General features: G+C 45.8%; 1 protein-coding gene across 4 annotated transcripts in view; it reads left to right on the plus strand.

Annotated features, from left to right (window-relative positions):
- The first annotated feature begins 1,065 nt into the window (after positions 1-1,065).
- LOC136587814 (ATP-dependent DNA helicase Q5-like) overlaps positions 1,066-17,507 on the plus strand; it is an 80,953-nt gene continuing 64,511 nt past the window's right edge. For 2 of the 4 annotated variants that reach the window (XM_066586583.1, XM_066586584.1), the window contains exons 1-3: positions 3,257-3,335; positions 12,327-12,483; positions 15,635-15,756. In XM_066586583.1, the coding sequence (XP_066442680.1) occupies positions 3,261-3,335; positions 12,327-12,483; positions 15,635-15,756 (354 nt within the window). In that variant the 5' untranslated portion in view covers positions 3,257-3,260. Of the gene's footprint in view, positions 1,135-3,256; positions 3,336-5,890; positions 6,028-12,326; positions 12,484-15,634; positions 15,757-17,507 lie in introns of those variants that run through there. The other 2 variants (XM_066586586.1, XM_066586585.1) reach the window with 2 other exon arrangements.

The following is a 17,507-nucleotide window of genomic DNA, read 5'->3' on the forward strand; positions in this document are numbered from 1 at the left end:
ATTACATACAATAAAACCGTTATGAGTTGAGGGAAAAGGAATGCAAGGGAGGGGGTCTTCTAGTCTCTACCCCGTTTCCTGTATACATTATCTATAAACATACATACATGGGTGGTCTAGTAGACTGACTATCTTATCTCTAATCTGTCTTCCTCAGAAGACATGCAGGCCTATAGAAGGGTTTAGTTTAACCCCTTCACTACTTATACTAGTACCATGCTATATATTTCTAGTCTACAATGCAATAACAGAACAATTAACTGATACATTGATCTACAATTTTCTTAACATTATGCAGGTAGTCATCCGCAGTACAGCGCTTTTTTATTTTTTTTTATTTCCTGTGCCATCGCTTAGCGATGTGTATGAGGTATATCCGCCACCATACAGCACAATGGGTTCTTTGTCACTGATATCTGTGGTAAAATAGAACATGCTGAGTTCTGTTTTCCGCAAGTGGATTACGCAATCCAGACCTGCTATTGTGAGCGCAATGATGTAATCCAATGCGTTTGATCAAACAGCATGGATAAAAAAAAAAAATCCTGACTGTTTTATTTGTCAGGAGGAATAAGCGAAAATGAAAAGAAAAAAAACCCCTGCATCCTTAAGGGGTTAAACCATGCGGATGATACCTTTTGTATTAGTGTCTCTTGACGCCACCAGAAGTACAGGTGGAGCCAAGATACAAGGAGTTTGACAGGGGGTTGACTTCCCCTATTACTGATTGACTGTCCTTTTTTTGTTCCCCGTCTTCGCCCTCACAGGTCCTGTAGCCACCGCTGGACTATATGATTCCGGTCCTGCTGTTCCTCTCCCTGGGTGCAGTCTTCCACCTCCTGCTGTGATTATCCCCGTTGGATTAATGCTGCAGCTACTGTGCCTCTGCCCGGTGGCAGTGTCCCAGCTCCGTGCTCCCCGCACCTGTGACTGCTGGCGCCCCTGCTTTGGCTCTCCCCGCCGTCTGTCTCCCAGCATGTCGCTGGTTCGGCGGCTCCTCCCGCTGGCGTCCTGACCCTGGTGGAGTAGCAGTCCTTCTGCTGTGCACGTCGGCTGTCACAGCGAAGGAGGTAGCAGCGTGGCAGCTGACAACGGATGAGCGGAGTGTCAGCGCAGCTATGCAGGGAGAGCCTGGTGAGTCCATTCAGCAGAGGAGCAGCGCAGAACACTAGCGATGGCCTCTTTCAGCCCGGGCCGCCGGTTACCGCTCCCTGCAGATCGACCGGTCTGATCTTAGCTCATAAGTCGCGCAGGCTACAGGACCTGTGAGGGCGAGGATGGGGAGAATGCATGACAGCCAATCAGTAACAGGGGGCGTCAACCCGCTGTCAAAGTCCTTGTATCTTGCCGCTACCTGTAATTCTGGTGGCGTCAAGATACACTAATACCTGATACCTTCAGGTACATCGCACTGAAAATATGCCATGTATGAGGATTACCAACGGTCAGCAATCTGTGGCTAAGCTTCATATTTGCGCTGCGGTTGATTTGCGCACGGATTAGCACCAGTGGGACAAATCTGCACATGGTGGTAGGATTTCCGCAAAAAATAAACACGACATTTATCTTTTCTATGACACAGAATTTAAATAAATCCATGTGCAGAAACCGCCGCACAATCGCTTCACGGGAATCAATAATTTACAACTATTACCAGATTCCAGCGTGACTCCATATTGTATGGTGGTAACACCAGGCTGCGAGCTGGCGCCATTGTAATGGAGGTGCCACCACCAGTGTGTACTGTAAGTGCTCTCGCCCAGGTGTACCCACAGCTCTCTGCCCCCACAAACATGGCTGCCCGCCACCCATAACACACAGCACCCAGCCATTACTTCCCGCTGCATTTTTTTATATTCCACACCACCTCTGCTCAAGTCAACCCAAACAACCAATCCCTGTGAATCAGTTAACCCAAACAACCAATCAGGTTGCGAATGGAGCAGAGGTGGTGTGGAATTTCGTAATACGCGTCAGCTGTGACGTCCTCCTGCGCCATATATCTATATTCCACAACACTTCTGCTTGATTCACAACCTGATTGATTGTTTGGGTTGGCTGATTTGCAGTGATTGGTTGTTTGGGTTTAATGGAGCAGACGTGTTGTGGAATTACACACACACACACATATATATATATATATTATATAATGCATTTATGCTGCCCGGGAGGAAAGTCAGATATGGTTGCCAGGGTAACTGAGCCAGGTCTGCTGACGTTATCAGTGTACGCCGGGCCTGCGGGCATATTAGCCTTTTACTCTTCAGCTCAGTACTATCCCGGCGGGCATATATCTATATTGCACAACACTTCTGTTCGATTTGCAACCTGATTGGTTGTTTGGGTTGGCTGATTTGCAGTGTTGTAGTAATAATATTATAAATGTGTTTCTTAAAGCAGCCTATGCAAATGTATGTATGTATGTATGTATGTATGTATATATTCATGTATCCACCTTCATAGAAAATAGCTAGCAGTCAAAGGGTTAATTGGTTCATTCTTATGCTGGTATCCTGAAATACACGCCTCATCTCAAGTTCTACAAGGTCCTGAGAGGTGTTTCTCATGAAAAAGACCTGCGATGCCCAGCGCTCATAAGGAGGGGGGCTACTTCTGTTCTACTCCCTTGGATTCCTAAGTCCAGGCAGAGATATTGATAGTCTATTCTAGTTGCGTTTCCTAGAAATTACGTGTTCACATAGCAACATACACCTGGGGCGTAAACATATCTTAATCATCAGCGTCGTTACATACTAGGCCAATCATGAGTTGGTATGATGTTGGGGGGGGGGGCATGCATGAAATTGGAGTGTCATATTCAGTATAACTGTATTGTATTTCCTTACAATAAAGCAGAAGGGTATGGGGACCCACAGGGAGTATCCCTGAGCTCAAATACATATATTCATGCATGAAGCTTCTCATTATAACCAATCTTGAGCAAACCAGTGAAATCTTCTGGAATATGATTGATTCCCATAACAGCAGTGATTGGTTGTTTGGGTTGAATCGAGCAGAAGTGTTGTGGAAATATATGCATGCTGCCCGGGAGGAAAGTGAGTCATGGTTGCCAGGGTAACTGAGCCTGGTCTGCTGACGTCATCAGTGTGTGCCAGGCCCGCGGGCATATTAGCCTTTTACGCTTCAGCTCAGTACTATCCCGGCGGGGATATATCTACATTCCACAACACTTCTGCAGCCTGATTGGTTGTTTGGGTTGGCTGATTCACAGTGATTGGTTTGGGTTGGGTGGAGCAGAAATGTTGTGCAATATAAAAATATGCAGCCTGCAGATGTTCAGAGGAAGTTTGCTGGGAGATGAGACTCGGCTGAACGTTAGTGTTTGTATGGGGGTTTGTGTTTGTGTAGAGCGGGGGTACAGAGCGTTATGTAGCCTCATGCAGCCTCATGCCTGGGGCAAAACCTGCTGCAGTTGCCCTTGCTTTGGTAAAATGAAAGTTGGCATCCGATTGGTTGCTGTGTGCAGGGGTCTGCCTTCATGGCATGCTGGAGGCACCCACCCTTCCTGATTGTGAGCCGGTCAGTGGGGTGACAGCTGGCAGGGGTCACCATCCCGCCCTCTAGGACAGTCGCTGCCATTCCTTTTAGGCTTTCGGAAAGTTTGCGAGACGTTTTGTTGATCTTTATGGCTGTTGTGCGGTTTGTGATTTCGGATTATCGTGTGCAGTGCGATCCTGAAACGCTTTAAACTGCGTGTTTGTCAGCGTTTTATATTTTCGTCCGCGTTTTCTCTTTAAATAAGCCAGATGTACGCAGGCCTGGTATTATTGTATCTTGACGCCCCCTGTTTGTAACTGGCTGCATGCTCTCCCCTTCCTACAGGTCCTGTAGCCGGCCACCTTGCAGCAGCGCTGAAAGTGATCTGCCCCGCTCTGGGGTGTCTCTCCGTGCTGCAGACCTGTCTGCCCTTCCTCGGGCTCACAGGTGCTGTAGGTGTCGGCGGCCTCGCAGCACCGCTGAACGGCATGGGCTCCGCTCCCTTTTAGTGGGGCATCAGTGACTCTCCCTGCCAGCTCTCTTCTGACACCTCCCTCCACATTTCGTGCTCCGCCATCAAGGAAGGTGAGAGCCGGCGGTCCCCACATATCAGCGGTGGCCGTGGAGTTCGGTCACAGCCAGTCACCACATGTCAGCGCTGCAGTGCCAGACGTGAGCGCTGCTGAGCGGCTGTGGGGCGCAGTGTGAAGAGCGGAGCGGTGCGGGGGTGTTTGCTCTCCGACAAAACTGTGCATTGTTTTTAGGCTGCCCTGGAGGCTTAGTATTCGTGTTAGCCTTACCTCATTTGCTGTAAATGCTTCCATGTAATCCTCGTAACATGGAAGCATTGACAGCTAATAAAGTAAGCCTCACCGGAACACCAATCGCTAACCCTCCAGGCCAGTCAACAGGCTATCCATGCGCTGCTGCTAGGACCTTGACTAGGGTATTTCACACTTCCACGTCTCAGCTCCAACTGCTATTCTTTGAATTATAACTCCTTCCCTTCATCTTTCTTGCCGCTCTTTCTTTTCCCCCACTAACCCCCTCCTTCTCTTACCCAGAGCTCTGCTTTACTTAACCCCTTCGCTCCCCGTTAACCCTGTCATGCCTGCCTCCCGCCTACAACCTGCGCTTTCCAGCTCCGGCAGTTCCTTCTTCAATGTAGCCAATCGGGAGCTAGGGGTGTGACAGGGGTTCCCCTCTCGCACCCCTAGCTTCTGATAGTCAAGATGCAAGAATACTCGCAGGCATATCCGTATTTCAATGAGCGCAGCGTTTTTGCGTCGCGAACAATGCTTTTTTTTTTTTTTTGCACGTGCATCAGCGTATTTCACTGTACTTTTTCCGTGCAGCAAAAATGCACACCGACTGAAATATCGATTGAGTTTCAGGTGTGTTCTTTCTTCTGTGCCATTACGCAATGTTACATACGTCTCCTAGCAGGTTTTGCGTGTCCTCATTGATTTCTATCGGGACTTTCGATGTACAAATGTGCAGGAAAATAGGGAATACTACATTTTTTTTTGAGTGACCAAAATGCGTAAGAGAAAATGCGCACATGTGAACGAACCCAATGAAATCAATGGATTCTGATCTCTGCGTACTGCGTGCGTAAATACGCCCGTGTGAAGTTAGTCTTAAGAGCTTGTTTTTTTCTAAAAATTGCAGCTGGATTAAAAGTTGGTGTCATCCTGTGGGCTTCATATGAAGACTTTTTATATATTATTATTTTCCATTTGGTCTAGGGTCGTGAATGGGTTAATGCCAACTATAGTAGTTAAAGGGGTTGTCCCACCGTGACAAATGCATCTATATACTTCTGTATGGCCATTACAAAGCACTTTGTAATATAATGTGTTCGTTGTAAATAAGCCATACAGAAGATATTTACTTACCAGATCAGGTGTCCCCCTCCCTATATTTACCTGTCCGTTGTCCTTGGATACGACTAAACCAGCGGTGTCTTTGCATCTTCTAAAAAACTGGCAGTGGAGAAGGCGCAACACTCCAGGTTAAAGCAAATAGGAAGTGACCCAAGATTTGGGAAACTTCTCCTTTTATTTAATAAAGTACGTGATCAGCTCATGAAAACGCGTTTCAGGGATAAGGCCCTTCGTCAGTTCAGCTGGTGCTTAAAACTTACAAGCAATTGGTAGGTCCCAAAAGGGTTAATGATTAGATCTGTTTTCCTGTGGGGTGCTGGTCAGCCAGGGCAGGAGCAGGAGAAGTTCTCCACCCAGGTGGTGCGTCATCTGCTCAGGCAGCACCTCCACTATTGAAGTTACCACTTCACTCTCTTCACCACTTTTACAGTATCATTTTTCAAAACAAACACAACTTTACGGGCTTTGCTCCACCCCTCTTTTTCCTCCTTGTCTGCATCTTCTAGTCGCTGTAGCTCCAGTCAGCTGGTCAGGTCCTCGTGCATGCGCAGTCCGCTCACTCCTTGGCAACGGCTTCACCAGCTGGCTCCCGCTGAAAAAGAACAGCAGCAGCTCTCCCCAGCGGGCCGTCCTCAGTTGAAGGGTAAGCATGTATATGGGGGGTGGGGGGTGGGGCTGTTGAGCTGTTACTGGTCCTGCAGGGGGATGGGGTGTTGTCGGGCTATCACTGGTCCTGCAGGGGTAGAGTGTGGGGGTGTGCCAGGCTGCCACTGGTCCTGCAGGGGGGGGGGAGGGTGTCGGGTTGTCACTGGTCCTGCAGAGGGGGATGTTGTAGAGCTCTCACTGGTCCTGCAAGGGGATGGGGTGTTGTCGGGCTGTCACTGGTCCTGCAGGGGGGAAGGGTGGGTGTCGGACTGTCACTGGTACTGTGGAGGGTGCTGCAGCGTTATACTTGGGGGTGGGTGGGGTGGGGGGTTAGTGCTGTCACAAAACAGTTGGCGGGAGGGAGGTTCTGACTTGCTGTCACATAGAGTTGTCGCTGGTGGGGTTGGGGGGGGGTGTGCTGTCACAAAGACTTGTTGCTGGTGGGGGTGCTGTCGCATAGACTTGCCGCCGTCGCCGGGGCTGCTGTCACATAGACTTGCCGCCGTCGCCGGGGCTGCTGTCGCACATAGACTTGTCGCCGCTGGCGGGGGTGCTGTCACATAGACTTGCCACCACTGGCGGGGGTGCTGTCACATGATGCTTTAAAGGAATGCTAGAGATCGCAATCTCCTGCTACTGCTCTGACAGCTGTAGCAGAAGATTCCTTCATCTCCCCGGCATGTCCCCTCATTACTGGACACTGGGACAGCATTGTCACATCACTGTCACATCATTGTCCCATCATTGTCCCAGTGTTCAGTAATGCGGGGACATGCCGGGGAGATGAAGGAATCTCCTGCTACAGCTGTCAGAGCAGTAGCAGGAGATTGTACTGCTCTCCCATTGCTGTGAATGGGGCCGGGCGGCCGCAGGCTCCAATAAAAGCAGTGGGGACTCACACGGAGAGAGAGTGATATTGGGCTGTCACTCACAGCCCGATATTGCTCTCCCCATCACAGTGTGTGTCCCCACGGTTTGGTACCATGTTAGCCAGTAGAGCAAAGTGTGATTGTTCCCAGCAAGAGAAACCAAGTAATCTTGTAGATATGATAGCTTTTAATGACTAACAAAAATACATGATGTTGTTATAGCGAGCTTTCGGGGCAATCTCGCCCCCTTCATCAGGTTACAGCACACAAATGAACATATCCTACCACCAGAAAAAGGACTGTAAAATACACTGATACGCGTGCAAAAAAGCCACGCTCATAATACAAAAAAGTTGTGCTAAGTCATGCGAAATTGCGCTTATGCCTGTGTGAAGCCAGTGTCATATAGCAAACATAGGACATGTACAGCCAGCAGGGGGCAGGATTACTGTCAGTTTTTGCTTTGCTACGGTAGCACTGCTGCCTCCTGCTCAGACAGTTTCTGCCATCCGCTGAGCTACCAGTACAAGATGTCCCACCTCACACTTTATCTGTATACAGAAGCATAGCCTGCTCTGCTGTCCTGTACAGATGGAGGCAGTAAGTCCAGCTAATTTAACCCCTTACCAGCCATTTTTCAGGTTTTTGTTATCTTTCAACTTCGCTTTCAAGAGCCATAGTTTAATTGTTCCCTTGACATATCTGTATGAAGCTGGTTTTGTGTTGGATGAGTTGTGTTTTTTAATACTATATGTACTATATGATGTATTGCAATGCTTAAAAACAAATGTTATTGCTTTTTGTTCTCATGCTCGGAGCCCTATGACATTTTATATTTTTCCGGGGCTGGTTATTTGCTGGCAAGCTGTAGTTTTTATTGCTTCCATTTTTAGACACATACAACTTTTTGATCACTTTATGCAATATTATTGGGCTCCAGAGTTACCAAAACAATCCGTGGTTCTGGCATTACGTTGGAGTTTGTTTTTTTTCGGTCAGGGTAGGTCATCAATAGTTGATCCTCCTTCCAGCTCACTGTCTGTGCCGCGGGGCCAGACGGAAGAGGAAGTCTGACAGATGGCTGCACTTCGGGAGTGAGCTGCCTACTAGGGCTCACTCATGCAGGCGTATGTTGCCCACATATTATGTGGTGTTAAGGATCCATTGGTTTTTTTTATTTTTTCCACATCCGCCATCTTGGGGGGGGGGGGGCGCAGAGTTTTTATGGCATTCAAATTGCTTCAAAAATGATATAACTTTATTCTGTGGATCAGTACGATTACTGCATTACCAAATTTATGTTTTTTTTGCTGTGCTACTTTTAAAAAATCTAATATCTTTGGAAAGACATAAAACTATTTTCTGCCGCCATCTTCAGACAGCATTAGCTTTATTTTTCTGCTGACATAATTGTGTATGGGCTCGTTTTGTTTGTGTGACGTCCTCTAGTTTCTATTGGTACCACATTGGATTACAGGCGACTTTTTGATCACTTCTTATTCATTTTTTTTCTTGGAGACGGGCTGACCAAAAAAATCACAGTTCTAGCGTTGTGTTTTATTTCTGGATGACGTTCACCGTGCGTGATAAATAATGTGTTACAAAAAATATGTTTTTTTTGCTTTTGTTGTTTTGATGTTTTTATTGAGAATCTAGGAAAAAGGGGGAATTTTTAAAACTTTTACTACCTTTTTTTTATTTTTCATCAATAACTAAAATTTAAACTTGCAATAATTTGATCGCAATTGCAGTGTAATATAATATTATATAGTATTATATTATACTACAATCTGACAGGCAATCTATCAAGCCAAGCCACGGGTATGGCTTAATAGGCAAGGCAGCACTGAGGGCTTTCAGTAGGCCCCAGGCTGCCATGGCAAAGGAACAGCACCTCGTGATTTCATCGTGACCCTTCAAAACTGATCAATGGATTTAAATGCCGCTGTCAGAACAGCAACAATCAGCGTTCATTATGGTGGGTGTCAGCTGTGAGAAACTCCATTTAAACCTGGAGCACACAGGATGTAGATGTACTTCCTGTTTTAAGGGGTTAGGCCTTAGTCAGACGGGCGAATTTTCGCGCGATTTGCGCATGCGCATGCGTCCGGCGATTTTATAAAACCATTGCTTTGCAATGGTATCGGACACATGAGCGCTTTTTATGCGCTCGTCCGATAAATTATAGAACAAAAAATCGCAGATCGCACCTATCTGCGATTCCTGTTCTCTTCTCTATATGCGCTCAATGGGGCCGGCGGCAGCAGTGCCGACCCCATTGAGAACATATAGAAGATAAATCATTCTTCTCTGCCACAGCTGTAACAGCTGTGGCAGAGAAGAACGATGTTTGCCCATTGAATTCAATGGAGCGGCAATACAGCCGCTCCATTGAAAGCAATGGGCTGCCGGCGTGCGCGGGGTTAATTGTCGGGAAGGGGTTAAATATATAAACCCTTCCCTGCAATTCATTGTAAAATGTGTTAAAATAAAAAAATGGATACTCACCTTTCTGCTGCAGCCGGAGTCCAGCCGCGGCCGCTGTCAGTTCTCCTGAACTGCTTCTTGGCACTATTCAGCCGGCGGGGCTTTAAAATCCCCGCCTGCTGAATGATCTGCCTCTGATTGGTCACAGCCCTGACCAATCAGAGGCTGAAAACACTCACACACCCATTCATGAATTCATGAATGGGTGAGTGACTGCTGCCTCTCAGCGCTGAGCCAATCAGGGGCAAGTCTGACTCACATCCATTCATGAATTCATGAATGGGTGTGAGTGAGGCATGCCTCTGATTGGCTCAGCGCTGAGCCAATCAGGGGGCAGGTCTGACTCACACCCCCTTCACACCCACTGCAGGACGCCGCACGGAGCTCCAGCTGCCGGCAGAAGGTGAGTGTACAATTTTTTTTTCATTTTAACACATTTTAGGATGGATTGCAGGGAAGGGCTTATATATTTAAGCCCTTACCGACAAATCATCCCGGTCTCGCCCGCAGCGCATTGCTTTCAATGGAGACGGCTGTATTGCCGTCTCCATTGAATGCAATGCGCTGGACAGCTCCGGCCCGTTTCTAATGAAACGCGGCTAGGAGCAGATTTTCGGGCGATTTGCGGGCGACTTGCGCGCACCGGTCACGCGATTTTTCGGATGCGCATCCGTCATGCGATCCGCAAATCGCGCGAAAAATCGCCCCTCTGACTAAGGCCTTAAGAAACATTTGACTTCATTTTGGTAAGTTTGTGATGAGAAACTAAATAAGAAGAATGTGTAAGCACTCGCACAAAGCCCGTCCCATGATGGCGACTGACACTAATTCTAAATGACTTTTTTTTCTTTTTTTTTTTATTAAATGAAATGGAAAATTGCCCCCCTCCCGCCCCCTGATGTGCTCTACTGTGAATAAAATATGTATAGGAGATTTCCAAATCATTGTGTTCTTCTGTTCTTTACATTTATTTACAATTTACAGCATCCCAACGATTTTGGAATTCGGATTGTATATAAATATCTGCGCTCAGGGAAATTATTCCGTGGCATTAGGACTAAGGCCTCCTTGTCTACGGGCGTTGCGGTATCCCGCGGCGGAGCTCCGCCGCAGGAGCCGCCACTGCACACGAATCTCCGCCGGTCAGCCTAATCTCACAGATAGGCTGGGACCACGGAGAATCGGGGCAATTTGCAGCATGCTGCGAATTGCCTGCCGTGAGCGGAGAATCGCAATGATTCTCCTCTCGTGGACACGGGGCCGGCGCTTTTCATAGCAACGCCATGGAAAGCTTCAGCCGGCGTGCTTCGCTGGTGATTTACCGCCGGCGAATACACTGCCATGGACAGGGGGCCTAATAGCTATAATCCAAAGGCAGCAACTATTTTGAATGCAAGAAATACTCACAACCAACCAACGTGGGGGTCTTTTTGTGTGTAGACATTGTCAGAATTTTTGAAAAACCTCTGTAGACCTTTCCTTTGTTTGTAGCACATCTAATTAAAATGTTTCCTGGTAAACAAAATTCCAATGAGATTTGTTAAACAGAGTGGGAAGGATTAGCCCGGCACCACACCCTTAGGCTCCTGTCCATGGGTGTTTTTGCACTGCTTTCCCCGCTCGCGGGCGGCAAATTGCAGCAGGCTGCGAATTGCCGCGATTCTTTGCAGTGAGCCTATCTGTAAGATAGGCTCACCGCGGAGATCTGTCAAATATCGCCTGCTCCTCGACGGCGGCTGTGGACAGGCAGCCTTATCAAAGCTGTCTATAAGAAACTTTTTGTTGCCCATAGTAACCAATCACAGCACAGCTTTAATTTTACCTTAGCAGTATAAGAAAGGAAAACTCTGCTTTGAATGGTTGCTTTGGGCAACAGAGACAGATTTTCTTTTAGACAGCTTTCATAAGAGTGTGGTGTTGGGCTTCTTTTTCATCACCCACACTGTAGATGCTATGGTGATGATGAGTGAGTGTGAGGCATTGCGTGCAGTGACATAATGCACATACATGAGGGAAGAGTTAGTGTGATGGCAAACCGCATTGCATCAGGCTAAGGTGTGTGTGAGTGCCCTCCCAGGGCTGCCATGTATTGCACTTTATTAAGCTCTGCCCATGGCAAGGCTTAATACACTATCATTAAAAATGCAGTATACTGCATTGGTGCATTATATTGTTGAAGTAATCAAACTATTGCAAATTCAAGTCTCCTGTGCAGACAAAAAAAATGTAAAGACAAGTTAAAATTTATATAAAAAAAAATATTAAAAGTTTGAAAAAAACCTTTTCCTATTTCTCATATAAAATAAGCATTATTGGTATCGCCACATCTGTAACAGTCCAAAGTACTAAAATATATACTTATTTATCCTATGTGGTGAATGTTGTAGTAAAAAAAACATAATTCCAGAATTAGTTTTTTTGGGCACGCCATTTCCTAGGTACAGTTGAATAAAAAGGGATCAAAAAAATTCATGTACCCCAAAATGGTACCAATAAAAACTACAAGTCATCCTACCAAAACGAGACCTTATACATCCGTGTCTGCAGAAATCGAAAAAAAATTACAGATCTTGAAATCTGACAACAGAAAGCAATATATTTTTTTTAAATGATACATTTAAAAACAGCTAAAATGTCATATTGCCACATTTGTATGGGCCCACAGAATAAAGTCATCATGTCAATTTTGCTGCATAATAAACACCGTAGAAACCCCTAAAACAATGATTCAGTTATGTTTGTTTATTTTTTCTAGTTCACCCCACTTAAATTGAGCTATTAAAAAATGCAGATTGTCCCCGAAACAGCTATATTGACAGAAAAATAAAAATATTATAATCCTCTTGAAAAAGGAAAGTTGAAGATGTTGCCGGTCTTTCTGTGTTGGGTTATATGGCAGGGCTATTGTGATTAGTACTGATTGCTGATTTGCTTCTTTCAGGGTTTTTCTGTGCCTCCCAGAAAAATGAGCGCCCGGCCTTCTTCATCTTCATCAACCTGCTCTAAATGCAGAATTCTCTCCACCCTGCACAAAGTTTTTGGATTTCGTACTTTCCGGTCAGACCTGCAGGAGAATGCAACCCGCACTGTGGTTAAAGGTGACTCAGACATGTTTCTCTGCTCCCCATGCACATCCTTTGAACACTTTTGGTTGGTACTATATATACCCACAACACCCCACAGACTGACCCAGTCATCTAGGCATCACACTTTGGTCCTTGTCAAAGTCGATCACATTTTTACACTTGCCCACTTTACTGCTTCCAACACATAAACTTCAAAAGCTGATTGATCACTAGCTGCCTAATATATCCCACCCAATAACCGTGACTTCATCTGTCCATGGTCTTATGTCAGGCCTTATGTCCACAGGCACGCACAGTTTCCAAGTGTGGATTCCTGTGGTGGTTTCCCCCCGTGCCCGCAAACATGAGGCTTAAAGAGCCATTTACTCCCCTGTGCAGCTGCCGTACAGGTCTTCTCCGTTGCGGCTGGATCTTCTTTCTTCTGCACAGCAGATGCGTCCAGGCATACCACGAGCATGCGCCATGCTTTTTTTAAATGGAGTTTTCCCGTGCATGCAATCCGCAAGCTGGGAAAAAATGACATCTGCAGATATTTAATTATCTGCGAATGCCCATTGAATGGCTATGGGCATATTGAACTGAGGATCATCTGCGCGGATTCCAAAATTCGACTTTGCCCATGGACGTAAGGCCTAAATGTTATGGCTGATTAGTGCATTTATTCCTGTCATATGGCGTTAGACTTTGTGTACTCTCATAGAGATTCTGTCTTTTATTTATCTTTTTTAATATATTTAACCCCTTAGTGACGGCCCAATAGTGTTTTTTTTGTCCTGCTGTTGCAGGACGTGTATTGAGGGAGATAACGCCGCTATCTCCCTCCATACAGTGCCGGCGTCAGCTGTTTATTACAGCTGACACTCACGGGCAATAGCCGCGCAGCCGATAGCACCTATTAACCCTTTAAATGTTGCTGTCAATTCTGACAGCGGCATTTAAATTCCCCGACCGATGTTCGGTGGTCCCGTACGCCCCCCCACCCCCCGCGGTGAGATTGGGGAAGCCGTGCAGGTGTCATGGCAGCCAGGGACCTTCTAAAAGGCCCCAGGGCTGCCTTAGGAGACTGCCTATCAAGCCATCCCCGTGGGGTGACTTGATAGGCTGCCTGTCGGAATGCAGTATAATGTAATGCTATGGCGTTACATCATACTGCAGGAGTGATCAAAGTATCACTGGTTGTGGTCCTCCAGGGGGGCTAAAAGAAAGTGTAGGGGGGGAAAAAAAGCCCCTTTTGCCATATTTGCAATAAAAAATCTAAATAATAAACCGAAAATACGTGTTTGGTATCGCTGCGTCCGTAAAAGTCCAATCTATCAAAGTAATGCATTATTTACCCCACATGGTGAACGACGTCCGAAAAAAAAAAATAAAGAACACTAGAATTGCACTTTTTTGGTCACCCTATCTCCGAGAAAAAATGTAATAAAAAGCGATCAAAAAGTCAAATGTATGCAAGAATGGTACCATGGGAAATGATAGGACGTACCGCACAAAATGACCCCTCACTCAACTATGTCGACAGAAAAATAAAAAATTTATTGCGTGCAGAAAATGGACACAGAAAATAATTTTTAAAAAATTAAATATTTAAAAAAAAAATACAAGTATTCCACAAAAAAAAAAAAAAAACCACATAGTTTTGGTATAGTAGTAATTGTACTGCCCTATAGAATAAAGTTATCGGGTCATTTTCGTTGCAGTTTGTGCGCCGTAGAAACAGGACGCACCGAAAAAATTGTGAAATGTCGTTTTTTTTTCCGTTTCTCTCCACTCAGAATTTTTAAAAAGTTTTTCAGTACATTATATGGTACAATAAATAGTACCATTGAAAAATACAACTCATCCCGCAAAAAACAAGCCCTCATTCAGCAACGTCGATGGATAAAGGAGTTACGATTTTTTTAAAAGGAAGGAGGAAAAAACAAAAATGGGAAAAGGCAAAAAAGCTTGGTCACTAAGGGGTTAAATGTATCTGTCACTATAATATACTGTCCTATTTAAAGGTGTTTTGCAATTTTGATGAAGTATCCTTGGAGTACAGGTCATCAGTATTAGATTGGTGGTGGTTGGCCACTCAAGGACCTCAATGTTCAGCTATATGGAGTAACCACACTGCTCAGATGAGCCTGACAGCCTCTTTGTTGCACATTAGATGCAGTGCCATACATTTCATAGCGATGGTGCCTAGTGTAGCTGCTCAGTCCCATTCACTTGCTGCTGTCAGGCCATGTGACCAATAAACGTGATGTCACTGGCCTGGGAGGAGGCCACAGCACTCGCCAGAGTGGAGCTGTCTCTTCAAACCGATCAGATATTGATGACCTGTCCTAATGATAGGTCATCAGCATCCTAGTCCAGGAAAATCCCTTTAAATATATGATCACACATTGTGGAATTGATGTGGATTTTTCTCTGCAAAAAAATTTGTACCAAATTCTGCATTATAACCCCCCCCCCCACCACATAATGTGGATTCACATCAACATCCGTAGCGCAATATATTCTGCAGATTTTGGAACTGATACACATCAAAATCTGCCAAGTGTGAATACAACCTAAAAGCAGCATATTGCTTAAAAGGTCCTCTGTACTATTGTTGTGGCTATTGGGCTAAAAACACCTATTGAAGACTAAAGTGGATAGGGGGTAAGCTAATTTCTTGGGACAACCCTTTTAAGCCCGATTTACATGCAACGATTATTGCTCAAAATTCACTCAAAAGATTTTTTTGAGCGATAATCGTTGCTTGCAAATGCTACCATCATTTGCTTGACGGCCGAACGATGATTTTTAGTTCAGCTTAAAATCCATGGTTCAGCTGGAGAGCTGATAGCAGGGACCACACGCTGTGTTTCTCCATTAACATTGTTTTCAGCTACTTTCAGAGGGAGAACAAAGGAGCTGAATGCAGATAACAGACCACCTGCTGTTATCTGCATACAGTGCAGGGATGCTCATTTACATGCAAATGAAGCTAATAAGCTGCTAGTGGGCATTAGTGCCTATTAGCAGCTTATGCAAAATGATCGCTCAAACTGTCAATCCTCCTATGTTTTAAACTAATTTGACCGATAATATTTGTGTGTAAATGGGGCTTTAACTTAGAATGCTTAGAATGCATTGTGGGTAATACCATCAATCATTTGTATTCTTTGTTTCTCAGGTGACAAAGATGTGTTCGTCTGTTTGCCAACTGGGGCTGGTAAGTCTCTTTGCTATCAGCTCCCAGCTGTCCTTGCCACGGGAATCACTTTTGTCATCTCCCCCTTGCTAGCTCTGATTCAGGTAATGTATTCTAAAGGTTACATACATCGTTAATATTAATACATTGGTTATTTGAAGTTGTACGTTAGACCCCCAATTTGTGCCTGTAAAGGTTTCTACACTATTATGTCTATTATGTCTATACTATTATGTCATCTAATGTTACACAAGTCACGCAGCAAAACCAAAATTATGCAAAATTACTACTTTGTGAAAAAATCATGTAAACTGAGGGTAAACGATTAGATTGTATAATTTGCTCATCAGAGATCTGATCATTAGAATGTGTTTTCTTGTTCTACAACTGTGTGAGCAGTTGATCAGTAAAGTCCGTAGGTTGTAGCCACGGACGTCATGGATTGTTTAACCCCTTGAGTGGCACGCCCGGAAATTTTCCAGGACAAGCTTCACTGCCCATAGTGATATAGCCCGTAAGATTTCAGGGCTATGTTTCACTGTGGGACCGTGTAGGGTACTGGTGTATTATGTCTCCACCGGAAGTAAGAGGTGGCCACATAATACAGCTGTCAATAAAAGTACTCACACCCCCAGCTTCTTATTGGCTGAGGGCGTGTTTAATCCCCCCAAAGGCCGTTCATACATACCAGGAGGACAACGCCGAGCCTGCGATCGGCGCCCTGCCAGAGACGACTGAGACGGCAGGAGCATAGCGGCAACTGTGGCAGAGACCGCGGAGGAGGACACAAACTGCAGGAGATGAGCGGAGAGTCTGGGAGCGGCGGAAACAGAGGGAGCCACTATCACTATAGTGAGTTTCTTGCACTGCTTTGCTGCCGGCTGGGATGGAGCAGACTGCCGCACAGCAGTGCAACAAAGTGCCCGCACGGACCACTCAGGAACCACAGGGACAGCTACAGCAGGTATATAAGTAGACTGGATGAGAGGTCAGTGTGGCGGCAGGGACAGGGTGTCAGGCTGAGGGGAAAGGAGGATGGAGTCGTGTCAGGGGGGTGCAGCAATTATTTGTAAGGGGCAGTGGTGAGGGGGCAGTAATAGTCTGATGGGGCAGTAATGATGTCGGGGCAGTGATAGTATTGATAGCAGTGGTGTGAAGACAGTAATAGTGTTGGATAGTGGCATAGGAATGCGGTTGCGGGAGGTGCGATCACTGAGGAGGAAGGGGGATGACAAAAAAAAATTCTGCCCCAGGTACCACCTGACCTTGCTACGCCACTGCTCTGTGGCACCCAGTGGCTTGAATATGTTTAACCCTTTACATGCTGCGGTCTCTGTGACCGCAGCATGTAAAGGGCTGTCAGAAGGAGGGGGCTCCCTCTGTGACCATCAGACTCCCCCGCAATGTGATCAGGGGGTCCTGATGGGTCTCTGTGGCACTCGGAGGCTTGAATATAGCCTTCGGGTCTGCCAGCTTGGGGTATGACGCTCAGATGCTGTATAAGCGTCATAGCCTATCTAATACTCTGCTATGCTGAGGCATAGCAGAGTATTAGAAGAATGGAAAAAAAAGTATTATGCAAGTCCTCTAAAGGAATAAGAATTTTAAAAAAGTAAACAAAATAAAAACGCCCAAACCCCACCTTTCTCCCTTTACTTTGTAAAAAATTAAGAACAAAATTACACATGTGGTATCCCTGCGTTCGTAATGACCCAGAGAAGGAAGTTAGTACATTATTTAACCCCTTAATGACGCCCCCCCCCTTTTTCCCCCCTATTTTTGTTTTTTCCTCCCCCTCTTAAAAAATCGTAACTCCTTCATTTATCCATCAACGTCGCTGTATGAGGGCTTGTAT

This window comes from Eleutherodactylus coqui, chromosome 13, assembly GCF_035609145.1.
Source record: "Eleutherodactylus coqui strain aEleCoq1 chromosome 13, aEleCoq1.hap1, whole genome shotgun sequence".
Lineage (NCBI taxonomy): Eukaryota > Metazoa > Chordata > Amphibia > Anura > Eleutherodactylidae > Eleutherodactylus > Eleutherodactylus coqui.